This window comes from Takifugu flavidus, chromosome 20 (assembly GCF_003711565.1).
Source record: "Takifugu flavidus isolate HTHZ2018 chromosome 20, ASM371156v2, whole genome shotgun sequence".
Classification (NCBI taxonomy): Eukaryota; Metazoa; Chordata; class Actinopteri; order Tetraodontiformes; family Tetraodontidae; genus Takifugu; species Takifugu flavidus.
The window spans coordinates 854,820-872,797 of NC_079539.1; the positions used below are offsets into that span (position 1 = coordinate 854,820).

Sequence of the window (17,978 nt, forward strand, 5' to 3'; positions counted from 1 at the left end):
CCCTGATTAAATTCTAATTGAAATCTTGAATGGAAACTAGTTTTTGAATTAGATTTGTGCTTTGAAGGCAAAAGCTTTTACTTTTTCATACCTTTGTGAGACATAAGCAGATGTCCAAAATAAAATAATAGTTTTGAACCCAAATTGTTTGAACTATAATAAAAAAGCGGTTTGTCTTTTTAAAACCAAAATTAGCTGCAAATCTACCCTCTTCATGTCTCCTAATCCCCCAGATCAACCAGCTTCTTCCTCTGCCCAGTTTGTGCTTATCTGAAGTGTGTCCCAGAGGCTGGAGTGGCTCTGGTTCCCCTCCCAGTGGAGCCGGGCCAGAGCTAATCGTCTGTGTGAGAGAGTGAGAGGAGCATGTCTGTAATCCGGTAGGTTTATCAGCAGTGTGGCCTGGCCTGTCCTCGCTGATAGATAGGATGGGACAGCTCGGAGCGTAGCCTGGACACAATAGGCTAAAGACAGGAAATCGTTTACAGCAATGCCTCAATGACAAAACCACTGACCTTTAACTCTGAAATATTTGTTATCTGCAAAGAACCAATCAATTGAATATTGCAGTCTTCTTCCAGATAGCGCAGCAGTGGATCTAATGCCATTATTCACACTATCTGGGTTATTTGCTTTGCATTAACTTACTTAAAATGGATGTTTATTCTACGTCAGTGCTGGCCAAACCACATTACTGATTTGGCATCCAATTTGGAAGGATAAATGATGCAGACAGCCGCGCTATTGTGGATTAGCAATTCAATGGGAGGGTAACAGCAAGCCAGCTTCTACATAATGTGAAAAGTCATATTCTTGTGGGTTTATCTGGGAGGAAGCATGCATTTTTCATGCATACGTATCCTTCCAGGGAAGGGGAAGCCATGTGTGGTTTTATTTACATATAGTCAGCATTCAACGGCTCCTGCCTCCAGCCATTCATCCGGACAAACATATTTCATTCCGGTAACAAAATTTGCACGTTGAGAGGTATGGATCCAATATATTTCGACGGAGGCTCGAGCTGCACCTTTGTATAAACCCCCTCAGTAAAAACGATACGTTTTAATAAAATTACATCTACGTCTGATAAAGGAGATGTTGCAATAAAAGCTCAAGGCTCATGAATAAAATAGGAACCCGTTGCACGTCTCACTCATTTTCAGTCATTTACGGGAGGCAATAAGCGCGCGACGGCTGTTGGCTGGGTTTAGAAAATTTATTGACAATCCTTATTAAGAAGAGGCAAAAAGGGAGGAGGGTCATACATTGCAAAATGTAGTTTTTTCAACAACGTTGATGGAGAGCATGTTCAGATATAATTGCACTTTATAATAATAGAGACAGTTTTTCATACAATTCAACAGGCTGACATAAATAAATAGTATTAAGGAACCAGTGCAGACGTACCAAAAACTACCCAGTCACACTTCATCATGCCCTCAGAGATAAATTAGCCCTACAAAGAAGATAAATGATTCAGGCTGCACTCCCTTATAACCCAGTGCTGTGCAACCAGTGTTACAACCCCCTTCCCCTCCCAGAATACCCAGAACACCCTCATACGGGATGGGGGGAGATCACACAGCCTCTTTAATGTCTAAAACTCCAACAGAATCACAAGTAACTGGCACATCTCGCTTGGCCTGAGATGCCACAGTGTGTTTGGATGCGCAACAGTCGTAAATATACATTGTGCTGAGGCTGATGACTTTAAAACCCACCAGGATGTTAAATTATGGAGCCAGAGTGAATCAGAAACCCACCGAAAAATAGATTCACATTTCTATGCAAAGGAGGAGGGGGTTGGGGGTTGGGGGGGGGCAGTTTGGTCGCATCTGAAAATCCAGCAGGCAGCAGCGCGACCAGCTAAAGTTTGCTTCCTAGTTATGGAATGGTGCCTTCAAACGAGGGTGTTTCACGGAAAACTATACAATAGATTCACAAAGTAACCCCCCCCCCTCAGATTCAAGTAAATGAACAAATGTGATTCCTTCAAATGAGTTTTGGCCTGTCTTTAAAAAGTCTGATTGGGTGCTCAGCTTCGGTATGAAATCGGGGACGGCGGCGCGTTCGATGGCCACTTAGGATATAAAAATAAAACACGAAGAGTCCGTTAGATAAACCTGTCAATAACCTGTATATTAGTCATGATTATCATTGAACTCTGCAGGCTCTTATCACAAAGCCTTCTACACATACAGCACATCCACCGCCTAAACAGGCGGCTCTCATTCCCTCGGCGTTCCGAGCCGTCCGCTGCCACGGCGGCCCCCGGCTCTTATCTGTGCACGGGCAGCTGGATGTGGGCTTGCTGCTGGTGCTCCAGTAAGTGGGGCATCCCCATGGTTTCGTACCCGCGGCCCAACATGCGCTCTTTGATGCAGGGAGGTTGGATCTCACTGATGAGGCACTCCAGAGACTGCAGGCTGCTGCTGAGTGCTGCGGCGTGGCACAGGCCGGAACCCGACAGGCCGCAGCACAGGTCCGTGCCGTAGCCCTGCGCGTGGGGGGGGAGGGGCGCCTGGTGCCGCTGCGGGGGTTGGTAGAGGTTTGGGTGGAGATGTGGATGGGACAGTCCGATCTCTCTCGGCCTGGCTGCACACGTACCCGTTGCCAGTACCTGAGGTGTATAACAGTCGCTGTTTGGGGTGGCAAGGACGCCGTCCCAGAGCGGAGCGAAGTACTGGGCGACGGCGCCGTGGGTGAGAGCGGAGCCGCTGACTGGGTCCGGATACGGCCTGTATGACAGCTGCGAGGTGCACCTCAAAGGGTGGTGGCTTTGAGGAGCCTGGCCGGCCTCTGCTGCCCCGTGAACGGCGCCGGAAACCCTGTACAACCCCCCCGCTCCCTGCTGATACGGCAGCTGCTGCTGGACGGGCTGCTTCCGGTGCCACGCTCCTTTCTCCATGTACCCGGCTTTGGCGATATCAGCGCACTGCGTCGGTATCACGGCACCCGTGAACGCCAGGCTGCTTTGGGACGGCACTCCGGGAGCAAACTCCGAATCCGACCGCGCCACCGCGGCCACGGCCCGCAGGGCGGGGCTGGCCCGGGTCTCTCGCTCCACCTGCAGGACCTGGCTGTGGGGAATCCTGCTCATCTGCCTCATCAGGCTTTGAACCTCCGCTAGCTCGGGCTGGGGGGCCTGGCTCTGATCCCTGGAGGCCGTCCTTGTGTTAGAACAAAGTGTCTCAATGGGAACGTCGGGGGGCTTACATGAGCTTATATGATAGGCCTTGTGCCCGCGTCTGACTGTGTAACCATTATTCAGAGGATTATTGTATGGAGCCACAGACGCCTGGCTGTGTGCATGCTTTGTCCTCCGTCCCTCCGAGTTTTTGACCACACCTTTGACCACAACAGACGCTTTAACAATGGCCAATAAGCCCTGGGAGCCTCCTGAGCACGGCTGGGAATAGGCGCTGTAGCCTGTGGTGTCGAAGCCGTTGACGGTTTTGTTGAGCTGTTTGTGTTGCGGCACCCGGATGTCAGATGGAAAGATTTTGATGGACAGCGGGCTGTTGGCAGTCTTCTGGGCAAAAGCATCCAACTCGGCGGGAGAAGGGTATCGGGAAAGCGTGGAGGACGGCTCGCCTGGGGAGGAAACGGACAGAAGAGAGCAATGAGTCAACAAGGAGAGGCTCACTGGACGCATTCAGGAGGGGAGAACACCAGCAAATCAGACCACGAAATCAGCTCCAAACAGCAGGGGGGGTACCTCTGATCTGACCAAAATAGCTCACTCCAGAGCCTTTTGACATTTAGGAGCTGAAACACAGCATGTTTTTTAACTGCCCCCCCACCGATTTAGATAAGCTTCACTCAGGGTTTTTTAATTGCTGATGAAGCCTCGATTCCATTCAGACCGATTGTTTTTGTGTCGATCCTTCAAGCTTCAGCACGTTGGCGCTTGTGTAATTGTGTTCCACTTCACGCCTTCGTGAACCTGAAGTGATTCGACCGTAAAAGCTCAAAGCTTAAACTGTCAAGAAAAACTTCATGCAAATATGGGGAAAAAGAAAAAAAATAAAAAAATAAAAAGGCAGCGTCGCCGCAATTGAAACGTGTGCAGGAAAGCTGACAGGACAAACTAAGATTGGATTTAAACACTATTATTCAAGCAATTTCATGGCTGCTTAACTCTCCGGCAACAAAGGGAAAGGTTGGAACGCAGCCCCCCGTTTAAAAATGATAAATCATCGGGTAGAAATTACCGACACCTTTCAGGGTGACACCTTTATGGATTTCTTTACATTAAGAGGAATTAACGGTGATCCGGCCCTAATTCTGCAGCAATCGTGGCAGCGGGAAGAACAAAGCGATAATCTGCAATAAAAGGAAGAAGCAAAGAAAGGACTTCATTTCATTTTCAATAACAAAACCAATCCCAGCCGTGCACGAGCTCACTTGTTGTTCCCCATTTGAAATTGATTTGGGAGTTCATTTCATTTCAGGCCTACAGTGAGACCCCCCCGCCGTGAAAATGATTCAATCTACAAGATCCATCTATGAAAGAAATAAATTGGGTGTTTAAAATGGAGGAAAAAGGGAGCAAGGAGGAGTGTTCAATCTATCCAGCAATCTCCCAGCGGAGCGGAGGGAACGGCGCGCCATGGCGCCAGGAGCAGGAATGAATTCTACAGAGAAATACAACAAAGCAAAACACTGCTTATTATGTATCACAGCGCAGAGCTGCTAAAGGAAACGCACAGCAGCTGGGATGCTGGAGAGGTGCTTTAAACCCTACACAGCTCCATCTCTTCTCTGGTTTCCCATAATCCCTGTCCAAGAGGTAACAGGGAAGGAAAAACAAAACCGGCTTCAACTTCAGTATTCCTGATCAGGAATACTGGGGAGAAAAAGGACTGAATTCCACCCCAAAATAGGTTCGACTGATAAACTGACTCCAATAAAATTGCCATAAACGGCAGGCACCAGCACAGCGCCTCTCATTTTCTCGGCTCTATTAAGCTCAATTATCCACCAAAGAAAGATAATTTAGCAAAATAGGCGTTCAGTCCAGCCCAGCGAAACGTCCGGGCCAGACCGCACGTGCTGCCGTTGCCTCGCTGTTCCATAAACACTTCAAACACTGAATGCTAACGCGTCTTCACGGGGTGTCTGATATTGTTAGTCCAGAGATTACAGTCCTGTCAGAGCCATGGAGACACAACACAGCTGCACTTCCCACCGCGGCTGCCTTAATGTGCCACTATGGAAACCTCATTAGCAAACAGACCGTCACTGCCCCGCATCCACATATTTATCATGCGAGGACCTCTAGCTGTGCCACACGTGCATAAAAAGCGGGAGGTTGTTCCAGCAGAGCCTGACAGAGACCTGGTGACCATCGTAAAATGGCTCGAAATCATAACCAGAGGCTGTTCTTTGGATTTCCGGGGCTTTGGATGCAGATTCTGCCTTTCCCACTCATTAGTAGAGTTCACAGAGGAATAAACAGCATGTTTGCTGGGACCTGTCTGCAGAACACACCCCAGCACTTGAACGTGTGGTTCATTAATTACATCTAGCTTTGTGAGAAACTTCCCTCTGAAGGTGCCAAGAACTGAGACCGGAAAACTGGCGACGCGTGCTAAGCTTTGCCTTTACAGTGACCACGCAGGTCACGTACATCCCTCGGAATAAAACCCTCTAACCTTCTGCTTCCTCTGTGTTATTCAGTCAGACGCTTGGATGGACCAGCCAGCAGAAGCTCCTGGTGCTCCTATCAGTCGTGGAGCGTTAATAAACACCAGTTAAAGCACAGAAAACCAAACTTTTGGTTCAGAATCTGACTCCCAGAAGGATTTTAATCACTACTTTCATTTGCCATATATCGCTTGGGGCAGATGCCAAAAAATGTGCAAAAAGCTCGTAAAAGTAAATGTTCTCACCTCGCTGATGAATTGAGCTACAAATCAGCCGCAGCCCCGGAATATGCGATTCCTTCAATCAGTCGGGATGGGGTTTTTTTTTCGGAACACAATCATCTCAAACTGGATTCTGATTTTTGCCGTCTCAAGGAGGACTAAAATTAAAGACCCTTCCAGCCATACTTGTCCCATCCTGACGGGGTTTCCTGCTTTATCTCACCATCGCTCCCTGCGGTGTGACGCGTGACCACGTCAGAGGCGCAAAATAAACCCGAGAGGAGAAATGAAAACAAATATGAGGCTGTTCACATGACAACGGGGAACTGGCAGCCATGTGCCATCAGGTGAGGACGAGAGTTAATTAGCAGTCTGACCTTAAGCCCTTAATCACAACCACCGTGCAGATTGTTCCCTCTTCGCCAACGCAAGTCCAAGGCAGGAAAATCCACAGAAAAACACCAATCATTATAATTTGTTATTCTTATTCATGCAAATCTTACATTATGGTAAGTCTTTGACCCTCACCCTGCGCTCACACACCCACAGACAGGCCTGAATATGCAAGACTGAAAAGTTTGAAATTAGCATAATGTCAGCGATGGCTGCTGCATCTACCAACGCTGACTGATGGATATAATGGTCCCACTCGTCAGGCTTGACTCTCTTCCTTGGCTGGAAGTGGCTCCAAACATTACACATGCTGCTCAGCTGTTGTGGCGTCCCACTGGGAGAGACTGGCACTCTTTCACAGGAAACACCTAATCCCAATTTCCTCCCATGCAGGAGGCGAGCCTGGAAAGAAGCAGTCGGAAGGAAAATGGGACAGGCTATTTATTCCATGAGTGTTTGCAACTTTAGCATGAAGAAATCTCATGGAGATAAGACATTAGACATTCATCATGTGTTGCTGCGTAGAAGTCTTTAATAATTCCACCCCCATGCCATCCCACTCCAAGCTTTGCCACTCTAAACAGGCTAATCTTTTTCCCGTGCTCACACTAGGAGCTGTTTCCCTTCCAGATTAGAGCTGAGACCTCATTGTTTTGGAGCGGTTTGAGTTAATCACTAATTTATGGGCAAAACAAGCCCCAGTGGCGGCCGACAACGGCGGCTCCGAGAGCTGGCTTCCAAAAACCCCACTTTCCAACCTCGGGGGCCGCCATAAGGAAACAATTAGGCTGACCGCTACAAATGTGTCCTCCCAAGATTAAACTAAAGAAAAAAACAACTCATAAATTCTCTGGCATTAATATCCGTGCGCGCTGGCACGGCCGCCGGGGGGGGGGAAACTCCCACGTGCCTTTGATGTTATGCTAAAGACGTATCGTGACCACTTAGGAGAGATAAGGTGGTTACAAATCCTCCGCAGGAACACGGCGCTGAGACAGCGGCAGCGCGCGCTTCCCAGCATGCACCCATGTGTGTTCAACACAGCAATAATCCCGACATCCAAAATACGCTGGCATACCTCAGGAAACAGGGGCCGCACTCAGCACACACAAGCTCATTTAGAACCTATGGCTCTGTTACCATAGCAACCTCCCATATGCACCCAGTTGGCCCAATAAACCTAGTCATTAGAACCATGTAATTAATTGGCCCTGACTTTATTCCCCGCTTTCAGGACAACCCCTAGTTAGACAGAGCTCCGAACGTTCTCCACTCAGCTGGAAAACACATTTTCTTTATTTATGTGGCATCATTTGAATCACAACTGTCAATTTAGGCGAAAATAAAAGCTCGTTTCTCCACCTTTCCAGGTTCCCTCGCCACCCCCGACCTTCTCTGCAGGCGCTGGTCCCTCCAGCGTCACCACGTGCATCTAATTGGCTGCACTTTGGAAAGGTCAGTGAAACAACATGAATTTGGAGGAATGCGCCTGCTCGTGACGTCAACCCGACCACCTGAACCGCGCGAGAACCGGGACAAAAACAGCTCAAAAGAGCGTGTTTGTTGTTGCGATGAAGTAGCCACTGGTCAGCCTCCCTCGCTCATGCCCGGCTCTTTATCGGTGAAAATGCCGAGACTCTCCGGGCCTGTTTTCAAAAGCCTCCCTCTTTCCACGTCAGTAATCCGTGCGTGAAGGGTGCTCACAGAGCAGAGCAACCCCGGGGTTGAACACTTTGTTATGCGTGCTCCAAGAGGCTCCGGCGAATCCTCCTTTGCACCAGTGTCACTCCTCATTTGTTTCCGTGGCGCTTGGCCCGGCTGGGGCAAAGTTTCCCCTCTCAAAGCCGGCCCGAGCACAGGCCGGCAGCGTGGGAAAAAAAAAAAAAAGCATTTCCAGCCTTTGCTTTCAAGCGCAGATAGCGGAGGAGAGGAGCTCTCCCTCGCCCTCCTCACATAATTCCTAACACTCAGAAATCGTTCACGTGGCTTTTTTGGTGGGCCGGAGTGCTTTCATGTCCTCTGCCTTCCATTTATTAATTGCTAAAAATGGAACCGGCTTTCAAAGGCACGGCAGCCACTACAGGCGATCCCTGTTTAACTCAATCCAACAACGACTCGTTTAACGAAGGAAGCCGGGCCCACACACACCGAGCCCCCGTCAGCAGCCCCGTCCCTGTGGTTGTGCTTTAAATGTCAGGCTGGAGCTGGAGGGCGCCACACTGCACAGGCTCAGAGGAACTATATTTAAAAACCACACACGCCCCCCCGACTCTGCCGAGGACCAACTGCCCCCTCTGGTTCAGTAGTTAGCAGACAAGTGCGCCATTGATCTGTAATTAATATTTAATCGCAACGAACACATTGGTGGAGAATGTGGGGATGAGAATTCTATCCGAAAGGACCCCACCTCAATAAGATAATACTTGAGTAGAAATTCACATAGATTAGTTAAGTTGTGATTCAAAGCACTTCAGGAAAATGAATCCCAGAATATGCATCGGTGTGATGGTGGCTACATAAAACAGGAGAGTCCACAGCTTTTTCCTGCAAACTGTCCGACCAGTTGACCACCGATTCCAAGATGCCGAGCAAGTCAAAGGGTCACGGATGAGTCAAATTATGGCCGCTTGTCTCAGAAAGCAGGACTGCCTGTGTTGGGTAGCGGCGTGCTCCCGCCTCTCTGAGAAAACCGCAGTCCCAGCCATCATTTAATTTAAAATGATCACCGCTGGCTGCTGCACTGCAGCAGCTATTAGTCTGTTGATCCCAATAAAATACATTAAGCATATGAAAGCACAGGCTCAAGACATTAAAAACACACTTCAACACATCTATTAAAAAGAAAGCCACAAATAATTGAATTAGATGACTTAAGGCTGTGTACACAAGACTACAGCTGAAGCAAACTGCTGTACATCTTCAATTCAGCTTCAAAACCAGACCAATCGGAGCAGCATAATGCATTTTTAAAGCAATAGCGAAAAGGAAACCACACAAAAATAACTTCATTTGTGCTTCTGTGATCTCGTTACGTGAATCTCGACTGAGAATAAAAAGACTGCGCCGCGGGGAGGACGGCACGAAGCGCTACGGAGGTAAGAAAGAGAGAAAAAGGGAAGATGAAAAGATGGCAGCATGAAAGAGAGCAGCGTCAGACCGCGGGCCCAATCTGCAAACATGTCGCGCTCGATCAATTAATTGAATGAAGCCCGATCACAAATGTCAGTCCGGTTTAGGCCCACGCACCCCCGCTCAACCTTTCAGTCAACGCAGTATAATCAATCAAGAAGAAGGTCAGACAACACTGACACGTGCACTTTTTTCTCTGGCTAACGTGAGCGTCGTTAGTAACCCTGTGTGGGAGCCGGATCCGCTCTGACCCGCCACACTCGCTCCGCACAGCCTGATTAGCGGCCCAAACATAAGGCGCCATCAGGCTGTTATTTTTAATCAACTGAAAATCTCAGGACGGTGCTTAAAGACGTGCACGATCTCTGCGTGTGCGGAGCCACTTAGGCGAGGGTGGCTGAGACCAGGCTGCCGGTGTTTTTAATCAAAAGGTCGTGCCTGATGTCCCCCCACGGGGGCGTCGTGTACGGCGCGGACTCACCTTTGCGCGTGCACGGCTGCAGCGGCAGAGCCGGCGGCTGTAGCGGCAGGGAGGGGACATTGAGGCTTCTGGGTGTGCAGGCCAGACGCTGGGATGAGAGGTTCTGCCGCCTCTGCATGCAGGCCAGCATGATAGTTCAAGACGGCCGCGCACAGCCAGGGATAACCTGCTGGAATGACAGGGAAACGGCACAATTTAGAACAAGAATAGTCCTGAAAACAAGCACAAAATACTGGCACGCTGCGTCCAAAAGGTTAGCAGGGGCTGTCTCAGCAGTCGGGAGCTGGGAAAATCACCCAGAAACACCAGAATCAAACATTTGCGGAAGGGAAATGAGAAAAGTTTGGAAGAATTCTGAGGTTGTTTGAGGCCGCCGCGCTCACAGGAATATTCCACATTTCAGGGAGATTATCCATAAATAAAATGTCTCATTGTAAATAGTGACAGACCCAGATCTGCATCCTCACCCCCCCTTCGCTGGAGAACGCCGTCTCCCACAGCAGCTGTGTTTGCATCTGTTTAGATCTTTATCGTTTGAAACGTCCTCATCAAACGATCCGGATGTGCGCCCGTAAACTCCACCCCGCGGGAGGCTCGGCTCGGCTCTCTCAGCCGTCACACTTCAGTAGCTTCAGGGCCCGCAGCCACGCGCTTCCTTTCAAGCCTTGACTCAGACACTCGTACCTGACCCGCGGCGATGACCGGCATCCCCTCCTACAGCTGACGTGGGCTCTTTCCCGCTATCAACCTCCCTCTGTCGGCTGCAATCACGCAGATCTTTCACAAGGCCTCTCGTGCCCTCGAGCTGCGCCTTTCAATCTGTAACCATCCTGGAGATCCGCGTTTATTCTTCTATGAATTTATGGCTGTATTGATCAGCGGAGAAAGCCCGGAGGAGCCCACTCTCTGAAATGAGCCGCGCTCTTTGCGGCGGCGAGTACCGTCGGAGGAAATGAGAGAGCGCGTCTGGAAGCGAAGGCCCCTCTCGACAGATGTGCTGATTGAGGCAATCACTGCAGAGATAAAGCCAGGCACGGAGGCAATAGTTCAGCCATAATCACATTTAACATTCCCTTTAGCACGAGAGAACGCCAGCGCTGCAAAAGTGGAGACTGGGAAGTTTGGCAGTGCCGCTGTTTGACGGCGGGAACAACAAACGGTTACTTTTAGCTTTAAATAAAGAGGCACAGGTGAGGAGTCGATGAAAACGGAGGATTTGGGGAATAAAACCAGCCTGAACAAGATGCAGGCTTTACTTTGGACTGGAGTCACGTTGGAACGGATCGGACCCCTGAAGAGACTTGCGGGACTCAAGGTATAGAAAATAAAGAAAACCAATTATTATTAACAGCTAAAGGAAAGGCGTCGCTTTCTTTCCAAAGCAGCTGTTTCTGATGCTAACGTGAGCACAGAGTAGATCTGTCAGCCTCCTCTTCTTGAGGGTTTTAAGGTTTTTCTGCTTTATTTCTCCCTCGGGGGTCCACGGGGCCGCCACAGCGAGTCAACGACGGAACAGAGTGTTCGGCGACAAGCTGCAGAGGCATGATTAACTCGGTGTCAGGAGAAGAGAGGGTGCCTTTCATTTTACACAGCTGCCAAAAAAGAGGATTCCTCCGCTGCCCCTCCTCCACGCAACATCTGTCCCTCGGTGACAAGGACGCTTCAAAACGCTCCCTGCAACCTGCCTCATCCGGGAAGAGCAGCGGAAGACGAGGGGCTCGGCACGGTCAGATTCCATTTGGAAAATAAGAGCAATTCCGAAAGGACCCGAGCGCTCATCTGCTGGGGGGGAGGAAAAAACTGAGGGGGCTGAAAATGCAGAAAGGAGGCGAGAGGGGAAAGGTATCTTCAGGGAAATCCCTTCACCGGAGGAAAATAAGCCATACAGTCAAAAAGCTTCCATTAGTGCTGTAATTTCAGCAGGGATACATGCATCAAGAAAGGCATTATGATTTAAAAGAGAGGCCAGCGGGCTCGAAGGGGGGGGAATAGTCCAGCTGGAGGCGGAAATGATGCATATGGTGCAGGTAATAATGCGGCCTTTCATCCACCGCCGTACATTTTAAAATGGGAGCGATTCTATGAAAAAGGAAGTCTGAGATCGCTGTGGAGAGCCAGCGGGGGGGGTGGGGGGGGAGATTAAAGGGATTCAAATGAAGGATCGGCGTGAAATTATCACGTAACAGCAAGGCCGCAGCCCACATCTGAGCGTTTCCGTGGACCCCCAGGATCACCGCATGCGTTCGGAAAGAGCGGGTTTCCATCTGGAGCCGGGTGGGATCTCGCCGCAAGGCTGACCTTCGCGTGGTGTCAGCGGCTGAAGTCCTGCCCTAAAAACCGCTCATTACTTCCTAATGTCCGTTATTCTACAGCTGACGTCTGCTCTGCGTCTGCACGCGGCAGCTTCACACACTCAAGGACTTCTGAGGCGCACGTAATAAGAGAAAGAGCCCAAAGTTTCAACCTCTAATCCTCACAGCTCCCCGGTGACATCTGTGCAGCTGATAAGTATGCTGTGGACCGGCGCAGGCCTGCAGGGGAGATAAAGACCTTTGCAGGCCATCAAATTGCTGCCCTCCCGTGGTTTTCTGATAAGAGTGTGTTGGCAAGTAAATCCATTTTTCAAGCCTCTGCCCTCGTCGCTGACGCGCGGCACAATGAGGCGGTGTCACTTGTCCTGGGAACTGGCACGGCGAGGAGATAAGGCCGATATGGAGGAGCTGCAAAGAGGCGACGGCGACGTGTGATCACTCAGCAAAGATCAAAATTCTGCTCAGAAGAAAGCGGTGTGGTCAGAACATCAATCGTAGGGAGAAAATTATACAGGAACGTCTTGAAAAGTGCAGCGAAACTGAGGCGAAGGGAGCCGCCATAGTGGAGAAACGCACAAAAAAAGAGACACACTGGATGCACGCGCACGCTCGCGCTCCTGTTAGCAGTTCTTAGAGTCCCCAGTTAATAATTAGATGATAATGAAAAAGGTTTAAGAGGAGCACTGGGTAGATTAGCATGTGAGTGTTATGCTAATGCTTTACCCACTTCCTTTCATCCAAAAAACTGCAGAAAGGGCACAAAAGCACCAGAAAAGGTTAATTTACCAGGAAATAAAGCGAGCGACAAAGAGAGAACGATTGCGACCGTCTGCGAGGAACGAGGAAAGCGGTGTCTCTGAACCACTGAAACTGGGCCTGTGAATTTTAATCCACTTACTCAGTAATTAACTGCGTATGCTCTGTGGGGTTTATGTGGAGTTGCAGGTATACAGGAACCTGTCTGAGTAATGGAGACCAGACGTATAGTAGTGCAGCTGCTGCTGCTGTGCTCTCTCTCTCTCTCTTTATGCACAGACAGATACACCCCCCCCACCCCTTCATACATTTTTAATAGAATCTATTACTTCTGGATTAGCTGATAAAAGCTGGCCTGGTTAAATTCCATAATAGTTTGCATAATTGGTATCAGAGGCGCATATAAGAGAGACCCAGATTTCTCTCTTCTCCTTCTGTGGCGACACTAAAAAGAGAACACAAAAAGGTTCACACACAGGAAAACCACACAACCCGGAGCTGCCCGCCTCACGCTGAAGGAACACTCCAGGCCTGCAGCCGACAACAATGAGCCTCATTTCCATTGAGATTAGCCCTTGTAAAAGGTATTACAACCACGTTAATGCACGCTTCCTATACAATCCCTGCCCCAGCACAAAATTTATGTAAATATGAACGCCGGGCAATATTCAGACATGTCCGGAGCTTTCAAATGGATATCAAGCACACAACAGGGGGAAAGAGAAACAAGCTCTGGTCCAATAAAGCTGGATGCAGCACAACAGGAGACATTATTATATTAGAATTTGAAATCTGGAAAAATGGGGGGACGCTGCACTGAGCACGACTGTAATGAGTTTACATTTACAGCGACACGAATGCGTAGGAAAAGCAGCAATAAAAGCTGAATGGAGGAAGCAGCAGGAAGAGGAATTTGTGCCGACAGGAACTTCGGAGCCTTCAGACTTCATTCTTCGTCTTAATGGTGACATTAAAGCAGCTGCTCCAGTCAGACTGAGCAGCGGCATCGCTCCTCCAGTTTTACAAGTGCAACTTCAGCAATAAAAGTCTGTAAACGGCGGCTGGAGCGAGGAAGGCGTGAGGCGTAGCCCTGCGGGGAGGAGCGTGACCCCGGGGGTTAGGGGACGCCGACACTGTCAACGTGCCCCAGCACACTGTCACTGGATGGCGAATGGAGCACGCGGGGCTGTTGTTGGAGAAAAAGATGCGTTTCTGATTCGATACATCCGCAGATCTTTTTGCTTTAGCCACTAATCCAAAGTCTCCACTTGGAGAACAGCCTCAGTTGGGAGTAAAGAGCCTCGGAGTGACCCAAATCTGCCCTTGCCCACAGATGGTGCCAAGGTAAAGAGGAACACGGAGCACAGGGAAAAGTCTGACCAATGCCAGGGTAGCCTTAACGGGTAAACAGGGTCTTATCTCGCCCTTATCCCAGCATGCGCAGTCAAACGGCTACGTGTTCGGTGTCCAGCCTCTGCGGAACCTTGACTTCAAAGATAACCGGCGGTGAAAGAGCGAGCTCAAGGTTGCCGCGGAACGATAAGTTCTCTTTCACAAGCACTGTGGGTCAGCTGAGGCGTGAATGGAGTCGTGTTCCACGGTCGCTGTGCTTACAGAGATAAAACCCCTTGATGCTGGAACGCTGCAGGGCCGCTGGTTCTTCTCTGCCCTTCAGATCTTCAAATAAACACAAAGTTAATTAGGAGATGTAGAGAGAATGCAGCCGCGCGGCTTTAATGTTGGACGTAACCTATTTGCGCGCTCTCCACCGTGAAGCCTTCAAAACATTTTGGGTCTTGGGCGATTTAATCATCTCGCCGCCTTTCGCGAAAGTCAAATGATGCATCAGTTGCAATTTGGCCGCATGGGTCAATAATTGGACATAATGACCAAGAGGCTCCATGTAAACACAACTGAGGGAGCAAATAACCCCCGGCAGGCCTGGAGCCGCTCCCCTTCCCCGCTGACCTCAGAGGCCCAGTTCTTAACCTTCCACCCGCACCCCCCCCCCCTCCTGGTCCCACCGCCCACTTCATCCTATTACAATGAAAAGACCAATTAGACAGATTTCAAAAGACGGAAGACGGCGTGTAATTACACATGACGTCTCCGGGCAGATTGAAAAAAAAAAAGGAGCTGGAGAAAAAAAACCACCTCAGATCAAATCTACGTGTCCGGTACCGTCCTTCCACACAATCTCCCGGCCATCACAACAAACCGCACGGCAGAGGATTACAGACGACACGGCAGGAAGAGGGAAGAAAAGGACGTGACCTTAATCAGTCCTTGCGCTGGCCTGGGTAATAGTCCTACCGAGAAAAGGTCAGTGTTGCAGTGAGCCGCTTCCTCCATTCAGTAATTTGGTCGGCGCGGCGATTGAGCGAGGCTTCACAATAAATCAGGGCTCCGCTTCACTCCTGAGGAAGCAAAGGGAAGCAGGCAGCCAAATGACAAATCCCTTCTCTTCTCAGAGTCGGAATTACTGCTGGGTTGTGATGCCAGATCAGAGGGAACCCCCTCCCCTCCATGGGATACCTGCACGCCGAATGCTCATAATGCAATATACAAGGCTCTCACAAGGTTCCGGGCCCCCAGCAACTAAAAATATGAACATGTCACCGAGACATGTTCAGATTCCCATAACTGAGCAGCGGCTTTGGGGACAGGAAAACCATCCAGGTGGCTGCGCGGAGCTCCTGAACCCGACCAACACTCTTCACAAGCAGGAGGCACTAAACATTTTATTAGGGTGACATAATAAATCAAAGGCCAGGGCCTGATTTACATTTATAGGGCGTCACAGAAAATAAAGATAAGCATGTTCCTCGCAGACACACGCCCCGATAATAAATAAATAAAAGTTAAAAAAAAAAGAGAACATATGAGAAGACAATAAAAGCAAATTGCGGACTTCCTCCTGGGAAGCGGTGACATCCCATCTCTCTGGGTAATAAAAGATCTGGCTCATGCAGGCGAAGCATGAGGCTAGAATTTCACACCTGGCCAATAATCTGCAGGCCCCCACCGCGGCGGCTAACCTTCAACCTCAGCTGCCACCGGCGCAGTGAGGTGCGATGATCCCACCTCCGGCTCGCAGACAATAGAAATGGAAACCCCGGCAGGCAGAGCCCTCAATGGCCGGTAATAACAGTTCAAAGCGCTTCCCGCAGCCGCCGGGAAGCTGCTGACAACGCACGCACAGCCGTCATTCAAACAAAAGGTGTCGTGATGGAAAGCAGCAGTTCTGAGGGACGCTTCCGCGCCACAGATGTTCCGCAGATGTTTCCTGGCTGCAGCGCCACACCAACCTGTTTTTTCCCCTGACATGTGACAACGCAAAGGTATTAGTTTAAAGAACAATCTGATCCAGATTGGCCAAGACCGGCGGAGATATTAAGGGCGAGACGCACGCGTCTGTGCGCACTGGCAACATTTCACCACTTTGACGCAACCAGCGCTGCGGTCCGGACTTTTACAACCCCAAATATAGATAAATACATCACCAACGAGCACGCAGCTCATGCGGGGAGATCAACCGTGCGCGCAGGCGTGTTAAAGGTCAGAAGAGGAAGGTCTTACAGAGTTTAGTCTTTTCATAAGGCTTGTTTATCTTTGGTTGGCCGCGGCTGGTCGGCTCCGCTCCTGCTCCTGCTCCTGCTCCCGCTCCTGCTCCCGCTCTGCTCGGAAGGTGTATTCCCTCAGAAAAAGCAGCCTCGCCACGGATTTCGCGATGCGCGCAGGAAGCCTCGGGACGTACATCCATCTCACCAAGTCGGATCCATCGGCGGCACTTCTTCACCGACACCCGCGCAGAAGGAATCGGATCAGAGGTCGTATTTTCCGTCCTGTCGCCTTCGTCTCATCTCGGCAGTCCGGACAGGCAGAGTGTGCGTGTGCGTGTGTGTGTGTGTAGACTGATGTCGGGGATGGAAATGAGTGCGTTGCGCTGTTGACACCGACTCCGGGCCAATCAATCAGGGCTGGATTGAATATTCCCACGGCTCGGCCAATCGCATGAAGGCGAGGGCGGCCGCTGTCGCCTGGTGCCAAACCCGTCAAAGGAAGCACGTTGCTGTTTCACAGAACAATTTAAAGGCGAAGAGCATCTGATTTTGATCCTTCAAAGTCCGCGTTTGGATTTGATCGCAGCACGCCCAGTTCACGACACCAACGCGCCCAGTGCGCGTACGGGTGAGTTTGTAGGGGGAGAAAGTGCAAAAAGCGGAGTAAGTGAAGGAAAGCTGCTGATTCAGCGTCAGTGACTGAACAAATCAAGTCCCAAAACTTATCCAAAGTCTCAGTAAAGGGATTATTTGTGTCCTAAAGTGCTTGTGATGGACTCCAGGTATGTTTATTGCTTATTTAGTTTTACAGCACAATAAGCTAGAGAGAGAAACGGTATTTCGGTTCATGTGAATGTTCAAAACATGTAGTGAATTGACAATAAAAAGTATCTTTATCTTTATATCGACAACTGCATGAATTCAGACTTCACTGTGTAGGTTTACGCAGATATGAGACATAATAATTAAAATATAGACCTAAATATAGTTTGTGAAAAACCATATAAATTGAGACCTAAGTAATTAAACGTATATAAAGCATATAAGTAGAGTCATTTTAGGATGCACATTTTTACCATAAACAGTCTATTTCTTATCGTTTTTAGCAACCTTGGTTATGGAACAAAGCGACGCACGATGCAAAAGACGAAATGTTTCAAACATATTTGTAATGAGCAGATCAAGATCTTCTGGTGCAACCTGAACCGGCGTCTCCAGCTTCACCTGTAATCACAGCAGCAACGAGCAGAGGTGGCTGTTCTCAGGCTCACCTCAGCTCTTTCAGCCCAAAGCCCACAAAGCAAAGTCATCTGTGGCATCTTCATGTCATCACACGCTAATCTTTAATAATGAGCGGCGAGCCCTTTACACCGTGTCAGCCAGCGTCTCGTCATTAGTGAGGAATGACAACAAACAGAGGGCTGATTTTCACAGAAATCCAGTCCTTCCAGTTAGAAACATGTCATTGTGGTAGCCA

General features: G+C 49.5%; 1 protein-coding gene across 3 annotated transcripts; it reads right to left on the bottom strand.

The window, feature by feature from the left end:
- Window positions 1-1,199: 1,199 nt before the first annotated feature.
- On the bottom strand, window positions 1,200-17,016 carry LOC130516992 (protein FAM222A-like). Of its 3 annotated transcripts, none has more exons than XM_057018491.1 (3): window positions 16,518-17,013; window positions 9,871-10,036; window positions 1,200-3,591 (listed from the first exon to the last, which is right to left on the bottom strand). In XM_057018491.1, exons 2-3 carry the CDS (start codon window positions 9,998-10,000, stop codon window positions 2,276-2,278), a joined length of 1,446 nt encoding a protein of 481 aa, XP_056874471.1. In that variant the 5' UTR covers window positions 10,001-10,036; window positions 16,518-17,013; the 3' UTR covers window positions 1,200-2,275. The 3 variants fall into 3 exon arrangements, with proteins under 3 accessions (XP_056874471.1, XP_056874472.1, XP_056874470.1); XM_057018492.1 differs by having other exon boundaries at window positions 9,871-10,039; window positions 16,518-16,669; XM_057018490.1 differs by lacking the exon at window positions 9,871-10,036 and having other exon boundaries at window positions 16,518-17,016.
- Window positions 17,017-17,978: the final 962 nt, after the last annotated feature.

Excerpts from the sequence above, each read along its gene's own strand:
- LOC130516992 (XM_057018490.1), bottom strand. The coding sequence starts at position 16,701 with ATGGATGTACGTCCCGAGGCTTCCTGCGCGCATCGCGAAATCCGTGGC. Across the intron at positions 3,592-16,517 it reads TTATGAAAAGACTAAACTCT|GCGAGCCGTCCTCCACGCTT; the intron begins GTAAGACCTTCC and ends TTTCCTCCCCAG.